This window comes from Talpa europaea (assembly GCF_964194135.1).
Source record: "Talpa europaea genome assembly, chromosome: 3".
In the NCBI taxonomy this organism is placed as follows: domain Eukaryota; kingdom Metazoa; phylum Chordata; class Mammalia; order Eulipotyphla; family Talpidae; genus Talpa; species Talpa europaea.
In genome coordinates this window covers 17,645,560-17,672,737 of record NC_140069.1, presented here as the reverse complement: position 1 = coordinate 17,672,737, position 27,178 = coordinate 17,645,560, and the positions used below count along the sequence as shown (strand labels likewise).

General features: G+C 36.6%; 1 protein-coding gene across 2 annotated transcripts in view; it reads right to left on the bottom strand.

The window, feature by feature from the left end:
• TRPS1 (transcriptional repressor GATA binding 1) overlaps positions 1–26,817 on the bottom strand; it is a gene marked incomplete at both ends in the record, with an annotated part of 194,011 nt that extends 167,194 nt beyond the window's left edge. The window contains 3 exons of one of the 2 annotated variants that reach the window (XM_084229455.1): positions 8,352–9,481; positions 22,798–23,726; positions 26,781–26,817. In XM_084229455.1, coding sequence (XP_084085581.1) covers positions 8,352–9,481; positions 22,798–23,726; positions 26,781–26,817 — 2,096 coding nt within the window. Of the gene's footprint in view, positions 1–8,351; positions 9,482–22,797; positions 23,727–26,780 lie in introns of those variants that run through there. The other variant, XM_084229456.1, reaches the window with a different exon arrangement.
• Positions 26,818–27,178: the final 361 nt, after the last annotated feature.

Sequence of the window (27,178 nt, the reverse complement as noted above, 5' to 3'; positions counted from 1 at the left end):
CTGGAGAAAGAAGGAAGAAGGATGGTGAGCAAGAAGGAGACCTGGAGGAGGCATGTGGAGCAGAGAGGCATGTGAAGAAGCTGCACTGGCTTCTTGGTCCTGGACTGGTTGAAACAGATGTGGGTGAAAGATTCATGGGGAGGTTAAAAATGGCAGCTTTTATCTTGATTTTGATTGTGTGCTTTTCCTCCCAGACTTGTCTGTTTCTGACCCTTTTCTATGGGTCCCCGCCAGAAGGTGCTTTAGATTTTGGGCCTTGTTTTGGACCAGCCCTGTTTGGGTACACTTTTACCCATGAAGGGACAGGTAACTTTGGGTGCTTGATTTGGAAACTGTATTATTTGTCTTTTCTGTATTGCACACTAATTGTATTAAAGTTCCTTTCTATTAAAGGTCTACCTGTGCTGTCTTTTTTTTTTTTTTAATAAACATTTGTATTTTATTTATTTATTTATTTATTTTAATTTATACAAGCACTGTGTATAGTCAGAAGGGCGGGAGGGTGAGAGAATTCACCAGAGCCAGAGCAGGGAGCAGAGCAGACAGAAGGACTGAAGTACACTGCTAAGGGGAGCAGCAGGCAGCAGGAGAGGTCTGCTTGCCATGTGGGACCCTCCTCCTGTGGCCGGGGAGCAGCCAGGGATCCAACGGGCACTGCAGAGGCTGCCGAGGCTGCCGGCAGCTTTGCAACCCAGCGCTCAACCGCTGCACCACCGAGGAGGCCCTACCTGTGCTGTCTTGATGCCGGGGATGCACAACCTATTTAGAGTAGACAGATTTGGGGGTTCTAGGGTGCCTCTCTCCCTGACCTGTAACAATCTCTCAGCCTTTTTCAATGCTAGCCTATTTATCATCCAATAAAATCACACAAAGTGCATATTTCCCAGTCCACTTCACAGGATAAAAAAACTACAACACAGACATGTTAATGAACAATAACAAAAAAATTTGAGAGCAATGCAGGGAAGCAAGATTATCCCACCCCCAATATATCTTTGACAAAATTTGATTCCATGTGGAGGGCCTTTGTATGGTGGAAGATTGCTTTTATGTAAACTTCTGTAAGGGCCTGTATCAGGAAGACCTAATTTCCTTATCTCTTCAACAAAGAAGGCAGAATTTAATCTGCATACATTGGTGTATTGTGCCTTCCCAGGTGACCCCTTTAACTAATCTTCCCTTTCCCCTCCTTCCTGTCAAGTCCCTTTTTCTTAGCTAAACTATTTAAGATGGCATCTAAAGTTACCTGGATGTGTTACTCAGTTAAGTGGGGATTTTCCCCTATGGACAGGAGGTATACATGTTGCTACTAACATGTTTGGCTTTTTCTCATATCAATTTGTCTAATGCTTGCTAGATTATTTGTCAAACTAGAAGAACCCAGAGGGCGAGCAATGATTTCTTTTGTGTCCTATTTAGCATACACAAGAATTTTGCTCTTGTCCAAAGTTACTCTTTCACACATGATGTTTGGTAATGGATGCAATGTTAGTAGTTTGTTCAGGGAATGAGTTTCAAAAAGACCTGGACATATTCTCTGATATGCATCATCTTTTTATTAATAACTAAGAAGCTAGATTCTCAACAAAATGCCACGTCTAAAAGAATAAAAAGGGATGCTTCTGATCCCTAATATAAGAAACAATACCAAAGAACAAAAGTTCAGTCATTGTGAAACTACATTAGTTTGGGCCCTCCTCTAATTTACTCTAGGATTTTCATTTATCATCATTACTATGAAAACCTCAAAGAGGTTCAGAGAATTTTCCCTTCATTTCTCAAGGCCCACCTTAACCACCTTCTCATCCATAAACACTTCCCAAATGACTGAACCCAAGAGTTAATCTAACATCCTCTGAGCTATTCTGAAACTTTGTCTTCCTCTGAGGATATTTTTCACACTGACTTTTATTAAAAGCATGCATAATGTCTTACTTTACAGTTATATTCAGGTGCCTTAAAATTAGGATCGAAGTTCAAACATCTATCTCCCTATTCCAACCAGAACCTCCAGAGAATCAGTGAACATCTGGTTCATAACCACAGCTCTGGGGGTGTTCAAGGTGCTGGATTTAATATATAGAAGAATAAAGCAGTAGTGACATATAAAGAAACACACAGATATTCTGCAGAAGTATATATCAAGTGGTCTTCTAAATAAACTCTTCATAATTTAAAACTCCTAAAACGTCTGGCTATATTAAGACAACTATTAAAAGACACCACAAATATATGGTTTGCATTCATTTAAATTTTATAATCTCCTGCCAACAGAATAACAAACATAGTTCTCATGTGACCTGAGGAAAAAGGATGTCATATTGTTGATCTCCCTAGTTGTTAAATAAAACACAAGATACCCAGTTAAATTTGAACTTCATATAATAAAAAATATTTAATACAAGTATATCCCATGTAACATATGGGGTATACTTATATAAAATTTCAATATCATGTGCAATATTTTAAACAATGAGGACATGGATCAAAGAAATTTTGGTAAAGGAGTTAATTGTCCTTTGTCTGAGGAAACTACAGCTGCCTAAAAATTTTAGACCAAGTTGTATCTAATTCAAATACTTTGGAATTTCTGTAAAAAAAAAAAAAAGCTTTATTTCTTATCCTACCTAATACAATTTTCAAGTGCTACTGAGACAGATTTATTTAGATCCACCCATATTTCAATGCTTAGTGTACTTTTATCCTAGTAGCAGTTCTTTATTAGTAGAGATTAAAAATCATTTTCGTAATACAGAGGTCTTCGGTTTTCTACTTCTAAAAAAAGTCATGATTTATAAATGTTTCTCTTTTATTCTATTCTGATAAAATTTCTATATATGTATAAACAGCTCACATGTGTAAATTAGTGCTTTTTCTCCTTTAAATGTCAACTTTCAGAGATTTGTGACCTCACTTGAAAAGCTTTTACTGAATAACTGTACTCCATTCTCAACAGTTTCACCACAATTTTTTCTTCTTCAGTGATTAAAATCAACATTAAATGAATAAATTCTATTACTGATCAATTATACCTTGAAAGATAATTTTTGGTAACACAGGATCAAACACAGGCATAAATGAAGATGATTTAATTTAAATATAGCTCAGTAGATGTGACATCTAATAAAGTTAGTCATTTTTGTAATACAGATTTTGTTTGAATAAAAGTCTACGTGTAGCACTTGAGATTACTGACACTGCACAGTGATGGAATAAAAAGGAGATGAAGACAGTATCTGAGGGACAAGGACAAAAAAGGAATTACAAGTTGATAAACAGATCAATAAACTTTCAGAAGTTAGAAATATCATATTCACCCCGGGTTAAGTGTGGAGGAGCAGTCAATAGAATACAATCTAAGAAAAACTGAATGAATAAAATTCCATTCAGTCTACTCATCTTGTAATCCTAAACTGAAATAATCAGACTAATATTTACTCATTTGGAGTAACTGATTTTTCAGTTAGATGTTGAGTGATTTCAGCTTTAAGTGGAAGAAGAAAATACAACTAATGTCACATGAAAATTTTCAATTTACAGTTAATTTTCAGTGAGAAGATACCCCTACCAAACATTCAAAATAGAAAGATAAGCTTTCCCATGAAATAAGTGGAAAATCAAATAAGTGGAAAATAATTTATGTAAATTAATACAAAATGGAAAGAATGTTAAAAATGTATCTTAATCCACACTAGACCCTTATCTACCTGCATCATTGATACTTTCTCTGACCTTTCTTTCTCTTAACAATTCTTATGTCTTCAGATTTAACTTTTCATTAACTCTTTTGCTTTCTACCATCTGCTAATATTTTACCTAATCTATCCACAAGTCCTAAGTTTCAATAATTATGTATTCAATAAAAAATCCTATTTTTTAGAAAAGTTATCATTTACAGTCTCATGGAGCTTGACCAATTTGTAAGTCTCATTTTCTTTTCTTTAAACACTTACTAATTATTATGTTGCAACTGAATACAGCTACTTCTGAAGACCCTGGGCATCTGTTATAATTTGTATTTTCTTCTGACTTCACCAAGAGTGAAATATATATCCCTACTGCAATGATGAATTTTAACAGCAGTAATCTCATAAAGGTTTTCTTAAGTCACAGGTTATCTTGCAGGAGAAAATAAGAGTACTTTCCTATAAACAAATTATGTTTATTTCTGACAGGATCAAGAGGAGGGGACTAATGTGGAATCATCTCAGCCACCTTCAAGGTTCCAGCTTAGAATGAAACTCAGATTCAGCATCCTGAGACCACCAGTGACTCCAGACCTACTCTCCTGCTCAACTGCTGCTTCACGTTGGCAGGTGTCTTCATTGTATTCTCACAATGCATACTTGCTGGTCGCTTCTTCCCAGTCTGGGTTAATTCACTATTGATGAAAGGGAGAAGAATCCAGCTTCCAAAATGTTCCTTCACTCCCAGAAGGCAGAAAGAAGCACGGTTTATCTACTCGTTAAGCAATGAGCCAGTGCTCCCACTTCCTCCAGAAATATGTTAAAACTCTGAACATTCTGATGAGGAGAATGGTAGTTAGTTGGAGAATGGGCACACTGTTTAATTAAACAATAAAAGAAACAGATACGAGAAAAACATTCATAAGTAAAACTTAATAATTCCATCATGGTGTGAGCTAGGAATAGCATAAGCAAGTGTGAAACAGTAAGAAATGAAAATCGAAGGGCTTCCCTGGTGGCACAAGGGGTTAAGCACAGCATTGGAAGCTATCCTCAGCCTCTGCAGAACGAGTTCGATCCCTAGGCAGGGAGTGTACCCATGTGGCGGAGCTGACCCACATGGCTCAGCAGACCTCTCCTGACTCACCCGCTACTCCTCTCAGCAGTGTATTTCAGTCAGTCTACCTGTTCTGATTTCAACTCTGTCTCTGGTGGATCCTCTCATACCCATACCTCTGGCCTGCACTCCAGCTCTTGTATGCACAAATAAATAAATCTTTAAAAAAAAAAAAAAGAAATGAACATTGACTAAGTTCTAGTTACTGACTGGATAATATCTGTAGTTCAACCCAAGTTAAACCTAGTTCTTTAGGAAAATGTCATGGAATGGAATCCACCTTGTAATTTTTTCCCTCAGAAATCTACTGCTTCCCAGCTGCAGTTATTTTACAGTAATCTGACTGTACAGTGCTCAGCTGATCCAACCTCACTATACTATAAGTTTTATATATATAGCACCCAAAAGGCTAGACACTCCGTAGTAATAACTGAATTGTGTGGAAATTTCCCAATCTGAACAAATGAATAAACACAAATTTAGCCAGAAAGATACTATGATGACAAGATAAATTTGTTCTTTTATATTATCTTCAAAAGTGGCATTTGGGGAAAATGCTTTGATAGCAGATCAAATTTTCCACAATCACCTGGTTATTTCCTTTCACAGTCCTGGATCTTCCGCTAGACTTACTTTCTATTTTCTACCAAGCTGAGATTCCTGAAGTTGTAATTCTCCAAATTTCAAATATTTTTACAAAAACTCATAAACAACTCAGAGAAAGTACTCAACAACTTAAAGGATGTTGGATTACGCAAACTACAACAGATTTTAAGAACAAATGCAAGAGTATTTAAACGTCCCAGGGACAGGGGCTATTCCAATTTTTATCTAATAAAATACTGAGGCTGGCATAGAAATCATCATTTGGTGTGGAAATGGAGGTCATCAAAAGCCTTCCAAAGCTGTAGGATAGTCAAGATTAAACTGAAACTTACCATGGAGATCTTGGCTTACTCCTAAACACTGTGAGGTCAAAAACCCACAAAAGAGGCCTCCACAGTGGTGCAGTGGGTTGAGCACAGCACTGTGAAGCTGTCTGCAGCCTCTGCAGCACAGGTTCGATTCCCCACCAGCCAGGGAGACTCCCACGTGGTGCGGCAGACCTCCGCTGTCTTGCCTGGTGCTCCCCTCAGCAGTGCTTTCGGTCTGTCTGCCTGTTCTGCTCCCCACTCTGTCTCTGGTGAATCCTCTCACCTTCCCACGCCTCTGGCCTGTACCCCAGCTATTGTATAAATAAAAACTAAATCTTAAAAAAAAAAAACACAAGAATTTCATTTACTTCAAGATTTTTCACCGAGCACCTCTTCGCCTGCCACTCTGCTATACTGCAGAGGCCACTGGATGTGAAGAAGACAGGACTAGTCTATTCCTCTAGAACTTACTGTCCTTACTGAGTAATAACTAAACCCTGAGACTATTCAGTAATATTTTTATTCATACTTCTATCACTGGGAGATTTTTATGTTTAACTAAAGTGTATGAAAATTGTTTTCCCAGAAAGATTGCCAAGCAATAGCCTCAGCTTCCTTGAGAAAGACTAAGTGTTCAAGTAATCTGGTATTGAGATGTATCAGAGAGTGGATGGCTGGGGTGGAGGGGGCATGAGGGCAGGGAGAGGGAGAGACTATGCAGTGTGTGTTTTGTGGCTGATTTCCTCATGATTAAACAAAGCCTCCTCCTTCAAAAAATGAAAAGAATGGGCCTCCCCAGTGGCGCAGCAGTTGAGCGCTGGGTTGCGAAGATGCCCGCAGCCTCTGCAGCATCAGTTCGATCCCCAGCTGCTCCCGTGCTACCGGCGCAGGGTCCCACATGGCGAGACAGACCTCTCTTGCCGCCCGCTGCTCCCCTCAGCAGTGTACTTCATCACTCTGCCTGTTCTGCTCCCCGCTTTGGCTCTGGTGAATTCTCTCACCCTCCCGCTTTTCTGACTGTACCCAGTGCTTGTATAAATAAATAAATAAATCTTTAAAAAAAGAATGGATTATCTAATTTTTACATTACCTAACATATGTATATACACAACAGGCACATACTCACATATCCACATCAGAAAGAGGCTGAGAAAGAAGTTAATGTCTGCTAACCCCAGAAATAAATTAACATGCAGCTAACATCAGAGGAGCCAGAAACACTCACTGCAAGTGTGAACACATATTTGATTGCAGGACTGGCTTTCCCAGGGCTGACCTTATAAATTAAACAGTGTAAATCTCAAGGAAGTGTTTTCTGAACATTTAGATTCACTGTGAACATTAGGATGCCCTTCAAATTAACTTCTAACATTATTAGCCTATTGTTGGACATGAATTGCTTTATTACTGTGGCTGAGAAAACATACACACATTCATACTGAGACAACTTCTTAAAGAATGAGAGGTAGTGTTTAAAATCTTGGAATGTAAAAATTAAAGTAACTAAATTTTTTAAGTAGAATACTGACTCTACATAAACACTTAAAAAATGAAATAAAGCCATTTATTTTGATGCTTAGAAGCAAAACAAAGCACCCGATCACAGTATCCTAATTCCTGAAGACTCTATTCCATCAGGATTTTTTTGACTTTAACTCATAACCAAGTCTCAGTTTAAATGCTCCTTCCTCAAGGAGGTATGATCTCACCATATACGACGATTGTCATTGTATTGAAACACAGTGCTCAATATTTCACTTTTCAGACAACACCACTACTAGAATGATCACTTAAGATTTTTTCCACTAAACTCTTAAGTTCTATGAGGACAAAGACTGTCTTGTTTTCTCCTTTATATTCAAAGCCTGACACAATACATATTTTTGGAATTAATTAGTTGTAGAATAAATTCATAAGTGGAATAAAGATATATATCCCAAACTCATCTCTAGAAAGTGTGAAAGACTGAGAAAATTAACAATTATAAAAAGAATATAGTGAAAGTGGAAGGAAAATGGTAACATACTCTAAACCTCTATTTACAAATATGAAATACCTTAAGCAGCTTTACCTGCTCAAAAAGAGGGTACAGAAATCCTAAGACACACAAACTATAGAATGTTTTCCTTCATGTTACTGTTTTTATTCAAAGTAAGGATATTTCTAGGGTTTTTTTTTAAAGATAGAAGAATGTCTAATGTGTAAAAGACAAGCAGTGTGTTCTCAAGTTGACTGTTTCCCAGGTGGAAAAGAACACATGACATACTATAATGGGTTCTTCCATTTGGGAGATGCTCCATCAAGAGTTGTGGGCTAGGAAGTCACACTGAGCAAGGACGAATAAATGAATTGCAGTAAATTAATACAAATTAATACACTCTTCAACATGATGAGAATTATTGTGAATTTTAAAACACACTCAGTAAATGGTATAAAATGTGACATAAAAGAGTAAGTGCTTCTGAAACAAGTAGCCAAGTTAAAGTGTATGAGTGATCTATGAGTGATCTTTGGTCCTGCAACTGCCCCATGTCCTCACGCCAATCATTCCCACCAATTCCTCTATTAGCCCTCTGGATATTTTCTATGGCCTGCTCGATACCCATCCCAAGCCTCTAAACCCATATGATTTACCTGTAGTGTCGGGAAATCTCTTCTTCCACCTGGGTAATAAAATCACATTTGGTACATGAGTGTTCTTTGCTTTCCTTGACAGTCTGCTGCCCATCGGCTCCTTGCAGGTGATTTGCTTCTTGCTTGACATCCGATGCCTGGGACTCATGCACAGTCTCGTAATGAAAGAGGAGCACATCTACGTCAGGTGTGGCAAATGGGCACTGGTGGCACTGGTGTTTGACTCTTGAGCTTCCGGCCGCCCCAGGAGACAAGTGCAAAAGTAAGAGTGCACAATGGGAACAATTACTTTTTCGACAAGCAAATGGATAAGTAATTTCTCCAAGGTGCTTTTCCGGGCTACAAAGGCCTCTGGGACAGAATGGACAGTGTTTAATGGTGCACTTATGAATGTTATGGAGCTGCTGATAATGACGGAGAAGTGGCCCCACTACAATTACATCGGGGCCATGGCTTTTGGAATATCTGAAATCACAGAACTGACAGTTGTAACTTGTCACCACATTATCCTCTGCTCCCTTGCTGGAGAAGTCCTTCTTTTTAGACCCGCTAGAACCTTTATCTGCCTTGATCATTGGCTCGCCTTCTGCACTTTTGGCTAGATCATTCTGATTAATGACAGAGCTCCTGGAGAGCTTATCATTCAATTCTGGATTAAGGCTGCCTGACTGCGCTCCTCCATGCTGCTTGCCATAATGTTCTAGCAGTTTAAGTGAGCTAGATGACTCACAGCTGAAACTACAAAATTTACACCAGTAGTAACTGGTGGCCTCTGTACCATTTTGTCTTGAGGAATCGAGGGGCTTGATGGGCACGGAATAGCCAACAGGCGTGTCATCTCCCGCCTTGACTGTAATCTTGTCCTGCCACTTTCCCAAGTCTCCAGAATCACTGGATCGAAGTGCAGGGATGGATTTATTAGAGTTTTTCTCTGAAGGTTTGGCACCCTCAGAGGAGGGGAGAGAAGCTTTGATTTTGTTCGGGTGCGTCTGAAGAAAATGTTGCTCTAGTTCAGTTGATGAGTTGCCCATATAAGTGAAATTGCAGAATTTACAGCGGAAGTACTTGGTGTTTCCTTGGCAATCTGGCGTTTTCCTTCCGATGCCAATGAATGTTCCACCTGAAGTGACCTGGTGTAGAAGAGATGCACATTAATTTAAAGGTATCATTAATTCAATGGTCTCTGTAGGAAGGAGGAGGGAACACTGCCAAGTATTCCACATCCAAAAATACAATAGCACTTCTGCTTATTATGAAATCACTTGAATAATCAGAGCCAAATAAATGCAATCTTCATTTCTCAATAGCTGCTCTTTGAGAGGCTCATTAGGCTAAACATTTCTGGCCAAAGTAACAGAGGAAGGTAAGTAATAAAAGTACTATAACTAATTCAAAGGATTCAATAACATATACTTCTTCTTTAAAAAAAAAAAAGAAACTAAGAAAAATTTCAAGTAAGTGGCTTTTACTATTGCCTCCTTAAAATCACATGCCTGTGGAAGCATCCAAATCACGTGAATTTCTTCTCACAATGCTAAAGGTTGCTGTCAAAACTAGAGGCAGTTACTCAGAGATTACTCAATGCAGACGTTTTTCAAGGAAATTCTCTGTTCAGTTCCTACAACGATGAGGTTGCAGTCAAAGAATTCTATCTTTTGGGTAAAATAAAGGTGCCAAAATGACCATACACCATGGCTTAGAATTAAAGCCCAACTATGCACAATTAGACTAAAAATAAAATGAATACAGTGGGCCTGAAATCTTGGTAATGAAGGACCAGTGTAAAGCGTTTAAAATGTGTTGCAGTCTAGGACAAATGCAAGAAGAAAAATGATTAGGATTCATTTGATTAAGGCTCTTTCTCATAGCAAAGGCCCGTTCTCTCCAGTGAGTGAGCCACGGGGATGTTCAAAGACCAAAGTAAAATAATTCTACATAAAAATCCCCACAGTTCTGCTTTTTTAGCCAAAATTATAAAATTACATAGTATTAGAGCAATGGCCTTCAAAATGTACCTCATATTATAGCCCCCTCCTTTCTCAGTGTGCATCTCAACTGGTGGGTTAAATAAGTTTCACCAGTGGGTAGCCAAATTTCATGACTTCAAATCAAATTTTTAACTGAAATGCTCCAAAGAGGCAGAGCTTTCCTCTTCCAATGATCAGAGAAATTTTGTTTCTAGCATCCAGATGTAATAGATTAAGCATGTGACACAACCATGTTCTGCCTTTTTCAACAGCTGCTCGAAAATGACGTGTATGATGGCTGCTCATATCCAAATCACTCGATGAGAAAAATCTCAAGCTTCTCAAAATCATTTAAAATGTTCTACTTGATGAGCACACATAGTCTTAGTACGCTGGGAGAAATGTCTATCCCTCTATCGAGAGAGACTAAGATTGACGTTCATTCTGCCACTTAAAGAGAGGTGTGACCTTAATCAAATTAGTTAAGCTCTGGCCAATAGCTTCTTCAATGGGGGCAACCTCTGAATTTATTTCCAGTATCACAGCTCTAGGAAATGTGCATTTACACATACAAAGCTCAGCATTAAGATAATAATTTATGATGATCTCCCACAGCCTTTAATCAAAAGATGAAATGTTTCATTTCAAACTACCTCAACCATGGCAAGTACACTGATTTCTCCGATATCAGTTTGTCAGCATCAGACCTACTGATAAATCAATGGTGTGAGAGATGTAAAAATCAGACCCCCACAATCTACTCACCATTCTAACCTAGCACTTCAGTGACTATAGAAATGAAAATGTGCACCGGGATGTAATGCATGATATTGCAAAATTCCTCCCTCTATTTCCCAAATCTCTGGAAGGGAGGCAATACCTTCTTTTCAAAAATAAGGTATTTAAAAACAGGATATCATCCATTCAGGTACTTTGTTCTCCTAGGAACTTAAACTTGAAAAAAAAAAAAGGGCAAATACAAATGTCTCTCATTCTTCTCTAATGTAAGCAGAAAGCCCAGTATAAAGTCTAGAGACAGAAACTGGTCTGTTTTTGCCAACACATTGCTCCAGAGCTGCCCAGCTTCCTAATATAAAATGCTCTGCACTTCTGCTTGTAGGACAGGGATTCCTGAGCAACCACGACACATCATCACTATTTCTTTGATTTTCCAATCTCCAAGCCTCATGCCCCATGTCCACACTGAAGGAGCTGAACAAAGAACACAAACAAGTCTTCAAAAATCCCTCAACAGATGATTCTGAAGTAAAATCAAATTACTACCAAGCATGCCAACACCCCTCCCAGTAATTTGATAACAACTTTAAGAGTCAGAAAAACCCCACTAAGAATGATCACCACCATGATCAGGTAGAAACCTTGAAAGAAAAACCATTTCATATAAACACTGCCTGGAAAGCACTTTGCTTTAGAATCAACTGAACTGCCATGAAACTGAGTTAAATATTTTAAGGTGGTGGTGTCTATGTCTCTAAAAGTGTTGTTTTCAACAGGGAAAATCAGCCAACTCCACTATTTAGGATGCTTATGACGTTGCTGAACAGTATCCCCAAAACACTGGATGCCCTTTCAAAAATCTCCCAAGCACCCAAACAGAAACACAAGAATCTCACTAAATGGCAAGAATCTTTTTTTTTTAAAAAGATTTATTTATTTATTTATTTATTTATACATGCACTGGGTACAGTCAGAAGCTTGGGAGGGTGAGAGAATTCACCAGAGCCAGAGCAGGGAGCAGAGAGGGCAGACTGACTAAGTACACTGCTGAGGGGAGGAGCGGGCGGCAGGAGAGGTCTGCGTGCCATGTGGGACCCTCCTCCGGTGGCCGGGGAGCAGTCAGGAATCGAACCGGCGCTGCAGAGGCTGCAGGCAGCTTTGCAACCCAGCGCTCAACTGCTGTGCCACCGGGGAGGCCCTAAATGGCAAGAATCTTAATACTGCCACTTTGACAGGTTATCAGTTTGCCTTTCTTGCTAAATAATAATAAATCATATTATTATTATGTAGAATTAAGACACAATGTAATATTATAATTACATATTTTACAAAAAAATAAAAGCCATTTAGAAAATGTAATTACTCAATGTCCTCTTGCTTTTCTCTCTCAAAAAGAACAACTAAAGGCCACATTTATTCCAATTTTTATACTTGTTTCTATAAGAGATACACCTGTCAGTCATAACAAAATGTAACTGATATATATCATTTACATACTGTTCTAAAATAAAATATAATTTATTATTTTAGCAGACTGTGCCTAAGACTGTGGATCATATTCATTTTACTTTCATGACCCACAAATGCTAATTTAAAATAATTCTTTTCTGGGTTAAATACAAATACACAATAAAAACAGTAATGCTAAATAACTGTTTACAGAAACAGATTATTGAATCTTATTGCCAGAAAAGAGTGCTACACATCCAGAGGAGTACTTCAAACTTTTCAAGTGGTTGAGCTCAGTGAGGATTAGGAAAAAAGCTTACTCCATAACTATCACTATAATAAAAAGGGATGATCAGCAGAATAGTAAGTATAAATTTCACAAACAAAAATTCAAAACTTTGGTAACCAGAACTTAAATTATAACCCACTAATCTTGTAGCTCCTTTGATATGGATAGCTACACTTTAAGATTTCTGTTACACTGTAAATTCTGTTAGGACCAAGTTACGCCTTTTCATTTATCCAATTAGCAGCTACTGAGAGCTGTGTACCAATCTCTGTACCAGATATCAGAATACAACTATCCAACTATCTAAGTGAACAAGCCAGATGGCATCTGATTTTAAATTACTTATATTTAAGATCATATTTTATAGGTAAAATCCTTTGTTCATTCCATGTATCTTTACTTGCATTTCTTTGCTCCCAAGGGAAGATCTATAAGCTTAATTCCATGGAGTATACATAATGAAGTCTCCGAGCAGCTCACTTTCCTCATCGTTATGGATATAAATTAAGAGTCTACACCCCGACATTTTATCAGATTATTGTGAAAATCAAGTGAGAGTAAGTATCTGCAAGTGATCTGTAAACTCAAGATTAGTGTTGCCTGAAAGAATTTTCTCAAAAAACAGAAATGCCTTAGTGTCTACCAACCTGCCCAATATGGTTCCACTACCCACATCTGTCAACTCAGCACTTGAAATAGAGTTAGTGCAAATGAGCTGATTTTTAAATTTAAGTAGCTTTATTTTTATTAATTTTAATTAACTTAATTTAAATCGTCTTACGTGGCTAGTGAACGCCACAATAGCCCACACACAGTGTAGCACGATTCACATGAATGAATGATTATTTTAAAAAATGAACTATCTGAATTTCTCCTGCCAATGGGATGAAAATACTAGATACAGGGGAAGTGATGAAGTTATTCAGTGGTAAATTTATAAATGTGTTACTCTAAGATTCTTAGCTGTATAGGAAAAAGTTCAATTCTGTTCTTTTAAGCTAATATTTCTGTTTATATTCCTACTTGGACTGGAGGAGTGGTATTTTATTCATCTTTGGAAGGAATCAGGGGAAAAATACATTTTGGTTGAATGTATGAACTCGTTATGCAAGATGTTTGAGCCAATGAAAACTTCTCACCAAGGGCCCTGTGCTTCCCTATGATAAGAAAGTGGTACCAATTCATGGCTCCCTAAACATCCATTCTACCTGACCTAAATGGGCTTCTCAAAAAAAAAAAAAAAAAAAGACAAAATGCATCTTTTGCCCTATAAATAAATGACTATACAGCCATTCACTTGTGATTAGTTACATAGAAACACACAACATAACCCATTAAAACATAAAAAAGAACAGAGTTTAAAATGTTTTTCACTGAGTTCAGGTTATGATGGCTTTTCATTCCATTTTATCCTTAATGTTAAAAATTATTCCTTCCGAGTAGTATATTTTATGGTTTCCATTCATAATTTATTTACATGTCTTTTTACAAAAATGTTTCTTTGTTGAAGTAAAAAATATAAAAAATAGCCTCTTTTCAAGGTCTTTAACCTCAATTTATTTCTTTCCTCCTAATAATACGGAACAAAAACTAGTAAGAATAATGTCTGGAAGAGTATGTCAACGGAAATGCATTTTAAAGCCTCAGAACTCTTAAATGACACTTTAGCACATGTACTTATTTTCAATGGGACAAAAAGAGTTGTTTGAACTAAACACAAACTCTTCCTCAGATGTGGTTCATTTTCAAGTACTATAATTGATAGCAACAGAGACAATTAGGAGGGTACTAATTTAAGAGGACTTGAGGTTATGGGCTGATAGTCAAAAAAGTAAAACCTTCACAATAAAAAGCTAAGTTGTTAAAAATCACTGTTCAAAAGCCAAGGTTACAAATAACTTGAAGAAATCTGTAAAGGCTAATACTAGCTGACAATCACTATAGTCAGAATCAGCATGCTAATCTACACAGGGAATGTTTCTGCACTGCAGAATACTAAAAAAATACTGCAGGACGTAGAATGTGGCTTAATGATGTATCTTTGATTCGTTCATGGCAACTAAATGTTTAAACTTCTCACTAACAAATTTATCTAAAACAAAACAATCATGTCAGTCTCAGGCTATCGTAGCCTATGTCTGTGTCACTATTTATTGAATAACTCCAATAAAAACTCTTCTCATTTGTATTTATAAGAGCCAAATATTTTTGGGGGGGCAGAAGGGATAAAACTTAAATTTCTATAAGGGACACATCTAAGAGTAAAATATTGCACAATCTTAATTTTGAACATTTTTACTATCAGTTTTTTGGATTACAGTAACAGATCATTACCCCAAATTATTATTTTTTTATCATTTTACTCGACATAATACTGAAATGATTCCCTATGGTAGTATGGAATTTGGGCTGATAGAATACCAATAAACCTTTGAGTTAGCCTCTCCATAATTTGGAAAACAATCTTTTAGAAAGAAAAATGCAAAACAGAAAATGCAATGCAAGTAGATATAAAGCTAGCTGTATTGTGCACAGCAGTCTTCCTCTGCATTTAACCTTCTGTCACTGCTGGCTGATAAAAGTGAAAAATAAGAATTGCATTTTTTTTAGCATGTCAGGTTGTGTCTTAAAACTCTTGCATTCTAAAAAATAAATAAAAGCTAAATAGAAAGTCAAAAAAAAAAAAGTAAGAATTGCAGGTGGTGAATAGTGTCAGTCAGAAAACAAAGGGTCGAATCATTGTGGAACAGCCATTCTCCAGGATACCTACTATGTGCCCAATACTGGGGATACACAAAGAAGTGACATATTCTAATGTCCCAACAAACCTGTGTTTTAGTACAGAAAGCACACAAACACAGTGGGAAGTGTCCTGCTATGGAGAGATATACCAAGTGCCATCACAACACACAGGAAGAGAACCTAACAGTGTTCCAGAAGGAGGTGATAACTGAGCTGTGGACAGGTGAGTTAGTATCTGAGACGAGTTTCAAACGCAGGGATCACGTAAAGCCTTTGTAGGTGCTCTACAAAATGAGTAGAGCATGGAGCAGGGTAAGCAGGCAAATCGCTCTCGGAAATGTTGAGGGAAATTAGGGGGAGGTGCGAGATAATTTGGAAAAAATGAAAGAGTCCTTACTTACTGATATAACTAAATGATGCACTTTTTGCAGAAAGTAGACCTATACTTCCTACAAAATGTAGGAAGATGGATTTAGATGAATTTCAAAATATTAACAAAAGTATGGAGGAAGGCAAGGGGAGAGGTAAGAGGGAGCAAAGGATGGATAAAGGTGGAAGAATAGAGAAAAAGAATAGAAAGGAAAAGAGAGGATGAAGTGGAGAGAGAGGAAGGGGTTAATGAGAAGAGAATAATAGAAAAAAGGCAACAGAGAAAGAAAAACAGTAAGGAAAGCATTAGGAATTTACTAAGTAAACATTAAGGGTAGGGGCAATAAAAGAATAAAGAAGGAAAGATTGAGACAAACTATTCGATTATTTGCAAAAAAAAAATCCAGAGTAACTTTGCTATGTTCAGTCTGACTGACTTGAAAATGGGGGTACAAAACACAGGAAGGGGAAAAAAGGTGGTTTAGGGAAGGAGTTGAACAACTTTAGCTTTATACATGGAGGGGAGGGATTGGGGTCAAAATAAGGGGGTTACAATTGTATGGGGAATATAAAAATAAAATTTATTTTAAAAAATATATATATATATGTTGACTTTTAGTGGAATATCAAGGAGCTACCCGTCAGCTTGAAGAACAGGTCTTAGAACACACCATTGTTTATTATAAGAGTCTCAAATATGTTACTGGACCCATGAAAGATGCAAGTGTTCTTTAATCATAATCATACATCAACAGGCCATCTGAATATTAAAGAACTACTGGACAAGTCAGCTATTTCTGAATCTCCAAGTTCCTCCCAGATGCCATACCTCCCTCATTTTCAGAATCCAGTGAAATGACCAGCTCGAAGCCAGGCTGAGGTATGCCATACACTCAAATTAGACACTCTAAAGGCATTCCAGTTTTCTCTCTGGCTCCACACCCATTCCTGCACTTACTCTTAGGCAGAGTATAAAACTTTAATTACACAGCCTTGGAGAATATAAACGGGAGCTGGGTACATCTCCTTAACATGTAATTTTCATAGAAAACCAACCTTGATTGTGCCTAGTAACTAGAAGAGCAAAATATAACTCTCATACCATATGTTAAATCATAAATTCCTAAAACAAAGCCTTATCCATGAGGAAAAATGAGTTAAATCAATATGTGAATAAAAAACCCTTAATTTGAGGATTAAAACATTGCATCCTTAATTGATTACACCAAAATTCTGCCCTGACTTACTCTATCAGAAGAAGTTTCTATAGCAAAAGTCCCAGGGAAAATGAATCACAAGAAATTTAAAAAAGATAAATTGGCAAACTCAGTTTTCTTTTCAGTGATTTCAATTATAAGCCTATTAGGTTCATATAAAGTAGCATTATACACCATATGGATTGGATAAGAAACAATCTCAAAGAAATCACTAACACTTCCAAATTAAATGAGATTTGGAGAGTATGTATCAAACAGCACCAGTTCGTCAGTATTGTGTCTCTTGATTTACATGCATTCAGCCTACATTCAGTCCCAGATTTGGGAAGGCCATATATCCTAGTAGTTGTGGGGGATTCTGTAACTTACCCACCCTGGTTTACATCCCATCCACACACACCTCCACTCTCACAACTTATGAAACTGTGATGTTGGGCAGGTAACTTTAATTCCTCTATGCCTGTCTCTTTTTTTTTCTTTTAAATGGACATAATGGTAGGGTCTACTTTAAGGGTTGTTATAAAGAGGAGTTAATTAATACATATAAAGAGATTACATCCACATATGCACATAACAAACCCTAAGTAAATGTGAGCTATTATTAGAAGTGAATCCAAAACTAGGGGAAAAAAAAGATTTATGCAATTTTGATTTTGAAATATAAAGATGAAAGAAGTATGAATCAAAATAAAAGTAATAAAAAGGTCATTTCTACATATGACTTCCAATTAAACATTTTTTTTTCAGATAGTCTGAAAATGCACAATACTTACAGCGAACTTTGGAATCATATGATGAAGAATTTAGGAGCACTATGGTCCAATGATTCTTGGAAATAGATTTCATGAAGGAATCAGAAAATGAAAGGGAACTACTTTCTTTCTCCAAACCTTCCTGGGGTTAGCACATTACTTCTGTATCTGCTCTTCTAACAGCTGCATGTATGCTGTAATTACAATGACCCAAGAAACAAAAAGCACTGAATAATCTTGCTGACTTGATATGGTTAGCAGAGCAGGCCACTTGAGGATAAAATTTTTATTAAGAGTTGAATCATGCTAAATTTGATTGGCTGCAATGATAACTACTTCTTTCTCTAAACATTCTGCCTAGAGAGAAATAGTGATATTCAAGAAAGTGATACATGTTATTTAAATGATAGTAAATAAACTAAAATGATTTTTAGTGGGATTGACAAAGCGGGATTGACATCTATGGTAGTGAGCCTCATGTAACAAAGCAAAACGGAGATTTAACCATCATGCAGGGAGAGGGAATACTGAGGATGGTCACACTGGTTGATTCTATCCTGATGGTTACATTATCCAGCTCAGCCATCTCCACTGATGAAAATAACCTGGTAAATGCCATAACTTTGTTTTGCTTTATGGCCTTAGGGTGAGCATATGTTTTATTTTGCACAGTTTATTACTTGTTAAAGAGACCCAGTCCTGAAAATAAGTACCAGTTCATATGCCAAACATCCTATATTCTATAGACAGTCTGAATTGATTAAAGTCTCATTCACCAATTTTTCTAAAATGTGACTATCCTCTACTCAGAAAAACAAAGAAACAGAACCTGCAAGATCTACAACTTCCCTCCTATTCCAGATCAAAGAAAACTCCAAGATAAAAATAAATATTTGGAAGCAAAATTCAAGAAAAGTCAAAATACATCAAAATGAGATTAAAGTTCCCTGATTTTTTTTTCTTTCAATCAAACTAACCCCCTGTTCAAATGAATACACTGGTGCATATTAAGGCTTTATAAAGTTCATAGAGTTAAATATGTTGAAAATACAAAGGATGACTTCCTATCTCTAAAATCAGTTCTTCCTGCTTCTAACACGACATATTGTGCAACTCTGATAAAAATATTTATACAGCAGAAATGTAGTGCCCCAGCTCAGACACAAGACACTCACTGGTAAGTTAACAGATTCTTCCATTAACCTCAGAATTTCATTAAGGACAAAATGAATTTAATAGCTGGAATGTGACTACTTTCCTGGAGTTGTGAGTAATGCAGAATAACAGCAAAGGTTTACTAACTATATGAAAAGCCACATATACATCGTGAGCATTTATAGCTTAAACACGTTCCCGTGGGAAGCACAACCTGACAGGATTCGGACTTTTATAACCTGATCTGAGAGTTAAGAGCTCCCCCATAAAGATGACGCAAAAGCCCTAATGCACAGCACATTAAGCCCTAATGAAACAGCCAAGTCCCTGTTTAACAACGCAGGCCTCTATTCAATGATGGTTTAAATATAAGCATAATAAAGCAGATTAAAAAGAAAGAAGCTGTAATTACTTTTTGAAGAACTCAATCTCTTGTCCTATTATTGGCCATAGGTGAGTCTCAAAGGCTGAATGCAGGTAGTATAAATTACATGGAAGTCTTGCCAATCAGGCTACATCCATTATTCTTTTTAAAATGTTCAGTAAATTAATTGGTAAAACTGGCAGGAAAAAATTAAAAGAAAACTGAGAAATTAACATTCTGGTCGAGTCAATTAGCTCTAAGCTAGCCACGTCACGTTATCTTGTTTTTCTTGGTAAAGAATTGGTTTCAAGGTGTGTAGGGGTGGGGGAGGTCATGGGGAAAGGAAGCTGAATCCAACAGACTCAGAAAAAACTGTGCTGGTTTTATGATGACTCTTTAAAGTGAAGCCATCATCCAGCTGGGGCTCTGTCTACTCTGCAGTACAAAGAAATGTAGTTATTTGACACTATTGTTTTTTAACAAATTTGTAACTTTTTGGCTTTGTTGTTTGTAATAAAATTTACACAGGAGAGGCGATTATCAGTACAAATATGTCTAAACCTTAATTATTCTCCCAAATACATGTCAAATAATTTGAACTTGGAACAAGAAATCTTAAAATTTGTTTAAGTTATTTTTTTTCCCAACTGTATAGCTCATGTTGACACTCAGTTCAAATTATTTAAAACCACCCATGTCAAACCAAAACATAGATCAAAGCCACAGAGTTCTTAAGTCCTCAACTTCTGGCTTCTGTTCCTTTTTTCTTGGCCTAAAATGTCATAAATCTATCATTAACCACCAACTGTCCTGAAAGTTAAAACGAAAAAAGCTGGTTTAATTGAAAAAGATTAATGAATTGCTCATGTATTACTTCAATTAGCTTAAATTATAGATTTATATAAATAACTCCTGAAATTGAATGATTTTTTTGTCTGAGATGCTCTTATTTATCAAGGTCTTTTTATCAGAATACACACAGCCATTAACTTTCCATAAATTTCTGACAGAACTGCATTAAAGAAATCCTACAGTCAGCATTTTATCTCAAACAGCTTTTAGTCTCCTCAGTTCAAGTGGCCAGGAAAGACGCTCGAAACAGCATTTAGCAACACAAACATGTGTGAGTATAAAGGGGAATTTCAGATGTGCTTTTATTCAGCATACAGGGAAACTGTTCAATATTTATTTCAGCATAAAAATATTAATAAGTTACTTATCTTTGATGCAGACATGACTCTGCATCAACATCTGACGTACAGGCAAAGTATTCAAGATTAACATTTGGCCTATACGTATATTTTATGTTCTCTTTGTTAATTAAAGGAAGTTAACTCTTTTTAGACTTGTTTCTAAATCCCATTGTTTCTTTGAAATAATCACCCACTTTTCCCCACAGATTGCTTTTTTCTATTTATAGCCATATTATTTCTCTTTGAAAAAAAAATTGATCTTAACAAGATTATCTTCCTGCATGCAATTTCCTACCACTTTTTTTGTCTTCTTTACTGTGTGCCGCTGCAAGGATTTAGTAGACAGCAGTGGAGGATCAGCTGTTTTATTTCTAGTTCTATTAGTTCAAACTCAGATAGCTCACACATCTGTTTTATTTCTAAAATCACTGCCCAGGAAAAGCGTTCAGCTCGTTCTACCCAAACATAAACTTTACTATAAATAACTAAGGACCTAACAAATAACTGTTTGGGGGAAATGGAACTGTGTTTAAAAATCTGAATTCTTCCGAAGTCTAGGCCTTCGTAATCTTCATTTCAGAGCCTTCCTGACAGCCGAGATCAGCTTCCCTCAGAAGTTGTCCCCAGAGTGAACAAACTGAAACTTCTGCCGGAAATCCAGGTATTAACATCATATTACTTGCTAATTATAAAACACCATTTCACATACTGACATTATTCACTTCTAACCCTTTTATCTAAAACACGTATTTGCTTTCCAATCATAGTTTGACAGCAGAGTGTATCTGACATAAGACAGTGAAATGATCTTTAATAAGACAGCAGTTCAAAGCATGTAGCTTTCATGCATAATAACTATGTTGGCTTAATTTGCTGCTCCACAGAAAATCATTCTATTTGTGGAAAGTCACAAAGTAAGATGGAATTTTTTAAGAGAGCTTTACAAAGATAAAAATGGCTTTTTAAGAGTTTTTCTTTATCTCTCCTTTAGAATGGTAAGATTGCCATTCTAACATTTAAAGGACTTAGGGATTTTTTTCTTCTGAGTCTTCTTACAAATATTGCAAAATGTTCACTACCTGTTATTTATAACCCCCTGGCCTGTCTTTCTTAATTGGCACTAGGTCAATAGAGAGATGTGGAGCAAATGTGCTGTAGCTATTCAGTAGATAAAAATGACTGATATTTTAAAGGATTTAGTAGGTCAAATAAGTGTGATATAATTTCATTAGTTCTCTGGTTCTTTTAATCAGTCCTAAAGAAGGTTAATATTAAATCTAATATGTTTTGAAATCCCCTGGCTTAATAATACAATAAAAATCTACGGACTGTAACAGAAACTCATACACTTTCTCAAGTTGATCATGAGTTTCAACTACTCTCAAATTGCTAAAATGAAATGAATACATTTCTTTAGACACAGTTCTGTATTTTACTGTATTTGAAATAGTTTTTTTTTTATCTCATATAGGCCATAAACTAAATACAGAAGCATACATAAAAAGGTATACTAGTCTTATTAAAAGTAGAAATGTCATAGTTAGTAAATTAGTAAATTAGTAAATTATTATTATTTTCTCTAAATGCAGAAAAGAATGCTTTGTTGGCAGGCACCAAGGTCATTCTGGTGTCCCTAGTACTTGCAATCACAGTGACTTCTGTTTAATCAATAGAAAATTTTATTTTCAAATTTTCATTTGCAATTATGTTGCCTTTTAAGGAGTATCTCTGCAACTGTTCTCATGACCCATATTTAGTTCAATTTGAGGTTGGGCTGAGTATAAAACCAAATTCTAATATAAAACACTGGAAAGACACTCACTGGAGTGAAAACTATGGCAAAATCTAAAACTAGCACAGAGCATGAATTATTATCAGGTAGAACCATAAAGATTGGTGTCATTTTGAGAAGTCTGTAAAAACATCACATTACCATGAAATATGCCCAGAAATAAGAAGCCTGGTTAATCCCAAGAAAAAGGGATTTTTCCTGACCTGACAGAAATACTTGGATTATTTCCCAACAGGAGAGCCCAAGGACGACTCTGAACACACACCTGGATGACAAGGTGATGAAGTGTGTCTTTCTCTTTTGCTAGATCTAACAGGCTGCCTTTTTTGGTACCGGGAGCTAGACTTAAACATGCACATATGAATTCCCATCTCATCACTAGTAACTTCCCTGCACAAAATCACATGACAAACACAAACCTGTACATCATAGGTCCCATTTAGTAAAACAGGCCTTGAAGAATTGATGTCCTGCAGCACACCAGAAAGGACAGAACGGTTGACCTTCTGGAAGTCTTTGGAATGGCTGAACTGCACCATGTTATGAAGGGCCAAGATTTTGCTGTCCAGCTCAGCATCCTGCCTGGTGCGGTTATGCAGTCCTAAGTGATACTTTCGGAAGTGCTTAATCAGATCTGTGGGGTCGTTGCCATAGTAACCGTATCCACAGATATTGCATTTAAAGTCCTGAAGCTCTGGAGACAGAGGTGCCGGGTCTGGGTTGTCATTTGCCAGTACGTCACTTTTGGATTTGTTCAGTCTTACACCCCCATCTGAAGGCACTTGTGGGATTTTTGAGGCCACTGAAACTGGGCTTGAGCCTTGACAGTTGGCTTGACCACTCTGAACTTGCCCTGTTTCCTCAGTAGCCTTTGGCGACATCTTAAGATCTTCCTTTGTCTCCACTGAGTCCCCGGATGGGGTGCAGGCCATATCTTGAGGGTCATCTGCCTCTGTACTTTGAGGAGACTTCAAGGGCTCACAGACTCCCCCAGCAGCTGGAGATGAGAAAACCAACATATTTCTCTCTGTCACCTCATCGTGTGGAAAGGAGGGAAGGCTTCCTCCCTTACTGGGGCTTTCATAATTGAAGCCAGCCTTCTCAGTCAGGACTGAGCTTTTTAAGTCCTTCTTACTGCTAGAAGATGAATCTTGGACATGCAAGCTATGTTCCTCCTTATTATTTAGTTCTGCAGCATCACTCTGATCCGTATTTTCTGACATCTGATCTGCAGGAAATTCTTTGTTCTTTCCAGATACCTTGCTTTCTGTACCTAGAGGCTCCAGGGTCTGGCCCTCGCCTTCGCTAGCAACGTTTCTCAGAGGGGGGTTCTTTTTCCGGACCATATCTACAAAAATACAAGGAAAAGAGAGTCACAGGGTTATTTTAAAGTTGCATACATGTAACTGATATTAGAACATTTAACGTATTCTATTCAAGGCTTTCTGAGATGCATAAAAACTTGCCTCTAGAATAAAATAACTTATTTTTTAAAAATAGCAAAAATTTGAGACTAAACAATTTACAGTTAAAATTGCTTATGTCACAAGAAATAACTATTGTTTTAAATGCTTTATGAACACCAAAGGGTTCATTATGATTACTAACTCTATCCTTCCTACCAATTATATTTCTTGCCCAATTTCCTTCTTCAGTTACAGTCAATGATATATATAAATATATAGGCGCCTATATATTTATGCACATTACACAGTTTATAATATGGATATGTATTTATACAATACATTTTTATACATGTTTTTAAATGATATGCATGTGTGCATAAAACAACATAAATTGAAACTCAATGTTACTAAACACTGTGCAACCAGATACATAGATCCAACTAAAATGTCCTATAGTCCCATAGATAGAAATAGCATATTATGAACAGAGAACACAGCTACACAACTTTCAGGAATAGAGGATGACAAATGTTTTCTTTCTGCCCTATAGACAAAGCTCCTTAAGCCCCAGATGCCGGTTGGGGGTCTCGCATGAGTCAACAGGAGGGTCTGACACACACACCATGCTGGTCAGCCAGGACTCCATCCAGCATGCAGTGAACTTAGCTGGGCTCAGGGTTTCAATGTACAGCCTGATGGAAATGGCACTAATTCCACTATTGGGAGCACACTGCAAGTTGACTTAAGCAAAATATTGAATTGAGCCCTAAGACACTGCCATTTTGTAGTTCAAAATGGCAAAAATGAACAGTATCCTACATGTCTTTCAAATTAGTGGTATCAGTGTATATAATTAAAATAAGAAGGCTGTGACAAATTCCTCTTGTGGAGGTTAATGAATCAGAACTCTAAGGTCCTAGAGAGATAAGAAACAATTTGTATTTTGTCAATTAAAGAATGCCTTACAAAGGCTAGTCAAGGAGTGAGTTTTTTGACCTCTGTTTCTTAGTCTTCACTCATTACCCCAGAGTTTCTGAGGGAAAATAATCTACCTGCTACTGACTAATAAAATAACCTTTTTTACTAGCTGACTCTGCCACAAGGACAGATTTAAGAGTGAGTTGGACCATGATTATCTAAGACGTTCTGGGAAAATCCTAATTAATGATATGTTTTCGTCATTTTTGTCGAAATTTCTCATAAATACTGAGCAACCACTCTGATTTAGGGTGTATGGGTGGACCTTTGCTTCCAAGAAGTTGGTCATGCAAAAATTTTACAATGTGAATCACTGAACCAAAAAAGTGCACAAGCAAGAGTATCAGGAACCATTTATAAGGTAAAAATTCATTTTGTTGAAAGTGTTAGAATATTCATACTTCAGAAAGTACACTGTTCTTCTCATACACCGATGATGTTAGTCATTAAAAACCCATGAAATTATTTTTTGGACCAACAACAGCAGAAACACGAGGTGAAGCACTGAAATTTCAAGCGAAAGTGATGATTTTGGAGTAAAGTAGAGTGGTCCAACCTCTGGGGGAGGAGAGGAGACACCTGGTCCTCACTTTGGTGTCATTACCAATAGGCCCTGAAACTAGTTAGCTGAGCTAGGTAGTCATCGCTTAAAAGTGGGACGTGGGTTAACTCATTTTTTTAATGATTGCATTTTAATGTCCTATGTGTTGTTGTCGACATTTAGGAGACCCTCTATTCCTGTCTGAAGTGGTGTGACTCAGGAAGTTGTACCAGCTCTTGAGAGACTGGAGGGAAATTTTATTGGTTTTCAACAAAGGGAAAACTAAAATTGAAAGGCATAAAAGGGAAGCTTAAGAAATTGCTTAAAATATCAGCCTGAGCAAAAAATAGACAGTTTTTACTTGGACTACAGAAAAAGACATCCTAGTTTACAGAATACCAGTCACTATATACAAAAATGTGAATAATTGTTATAGCATCTCTTGCTGTTCCTTCCAGAATGTCCTATTTGTTTTTATTTTTCCCATTCTACATAATGTCTTTAACTACTAAAATTAATCTTTCTTTGGAAAAAACTGAATAACCGTATCACTTGTATTTTAACATCTGTCCTTCATGTAAATAAAAGTCTAAAAAATGATGCACCAAAATGAAATAAATGAGGTTGCACGGAAAAGGCAAAAATTATGTATGAACGGTAGGATTTGTGAGGATGAAATAATCGAATTCACTAAAATCATCCTTTCATGAAAATGAAAAGAAAATAGTTGAAATATATAGTCAAGGTGATCAGCAAAAGAGCAACAATTCACATAGCAAGGGACCTAAGATAAAATACATAAAAGTGCATAAATATATGTATGCGGATATTTAAAATATTAACCTATTTTTCAGAACAAAAAATTGGATCTTGCTGATTTATTGTGATCACAAAGGAAAGCAATGGATCAGTTTAAAAACTATTCAACCAGCATCTACAATGACTGAGAGAAAATATTATTTAATTAAATTATCATCCTTCTAAATTTCAGTTCCTTCTTCCACCCAAGAATAGACCTTTAGAGACCATGACTCACTGCCTCCTTGTGCTGAATACAGCCCTTAATAATATACATTGCAAAGAATGCTAAACTTCTAAAACTTCAAAGAAGTATCAGAAAGGTCATTGGGTTTTATTTTTGTTGTGGGGGAAGGGGCATGTTCCTTTTAGTTGTTTTTTAAAAACGGTGGTTAATTTAGTTAACTATACTTTGAAGTAGCTATAGGAAAAAATATTTTTTTTTACTGGCATTATATCACCATAATTTTTTAGAATGACATATTATGTAAATATAAGCACATATGCAATACTTCTAAGTGGAAGAAACTCCCCTAACAAGTCATAAGTTAGATCCAGTCAGAACTATAGCCACCCTCAAGTTATTATCTTTAAGACAAATAACAGATTGCATGGTGTTTTCCTGTGTGCCAAGAACTTTTCCAGTTAACATATTCACTTGAAAAAATAGATCACATACTTGTAAAATCATACCCAGCATTGACTTCATAAGGCATGTGGCTTTAGAATGCTTTTTACAATTATTAATTCTATTAGTCAACTAGCAGGAGGCTAATGCAATTGTCTTAGAAGACGCTCAGAGGACACAGAAGACATTTTGAGAGCTGATCTGTACATCTGCAAAACAAAACAAAGAAAAATATTTTCCTTCCTAAGTGATGTAAACATACTTAATGGTATCACACCTAAAATACAGAAATATGCCACACTACGGACTACTTGCTAGAAGCCTGATAAAAGAATGAGCTAACCTTGAGCAACATCTTCTCCCTCCCCTGGGTTTTCACAATATAGCAAGATAAGGAAGAATTTGATAGAAAAGATTAGAGAAATCATTTTTATAATGGACCGTGATGT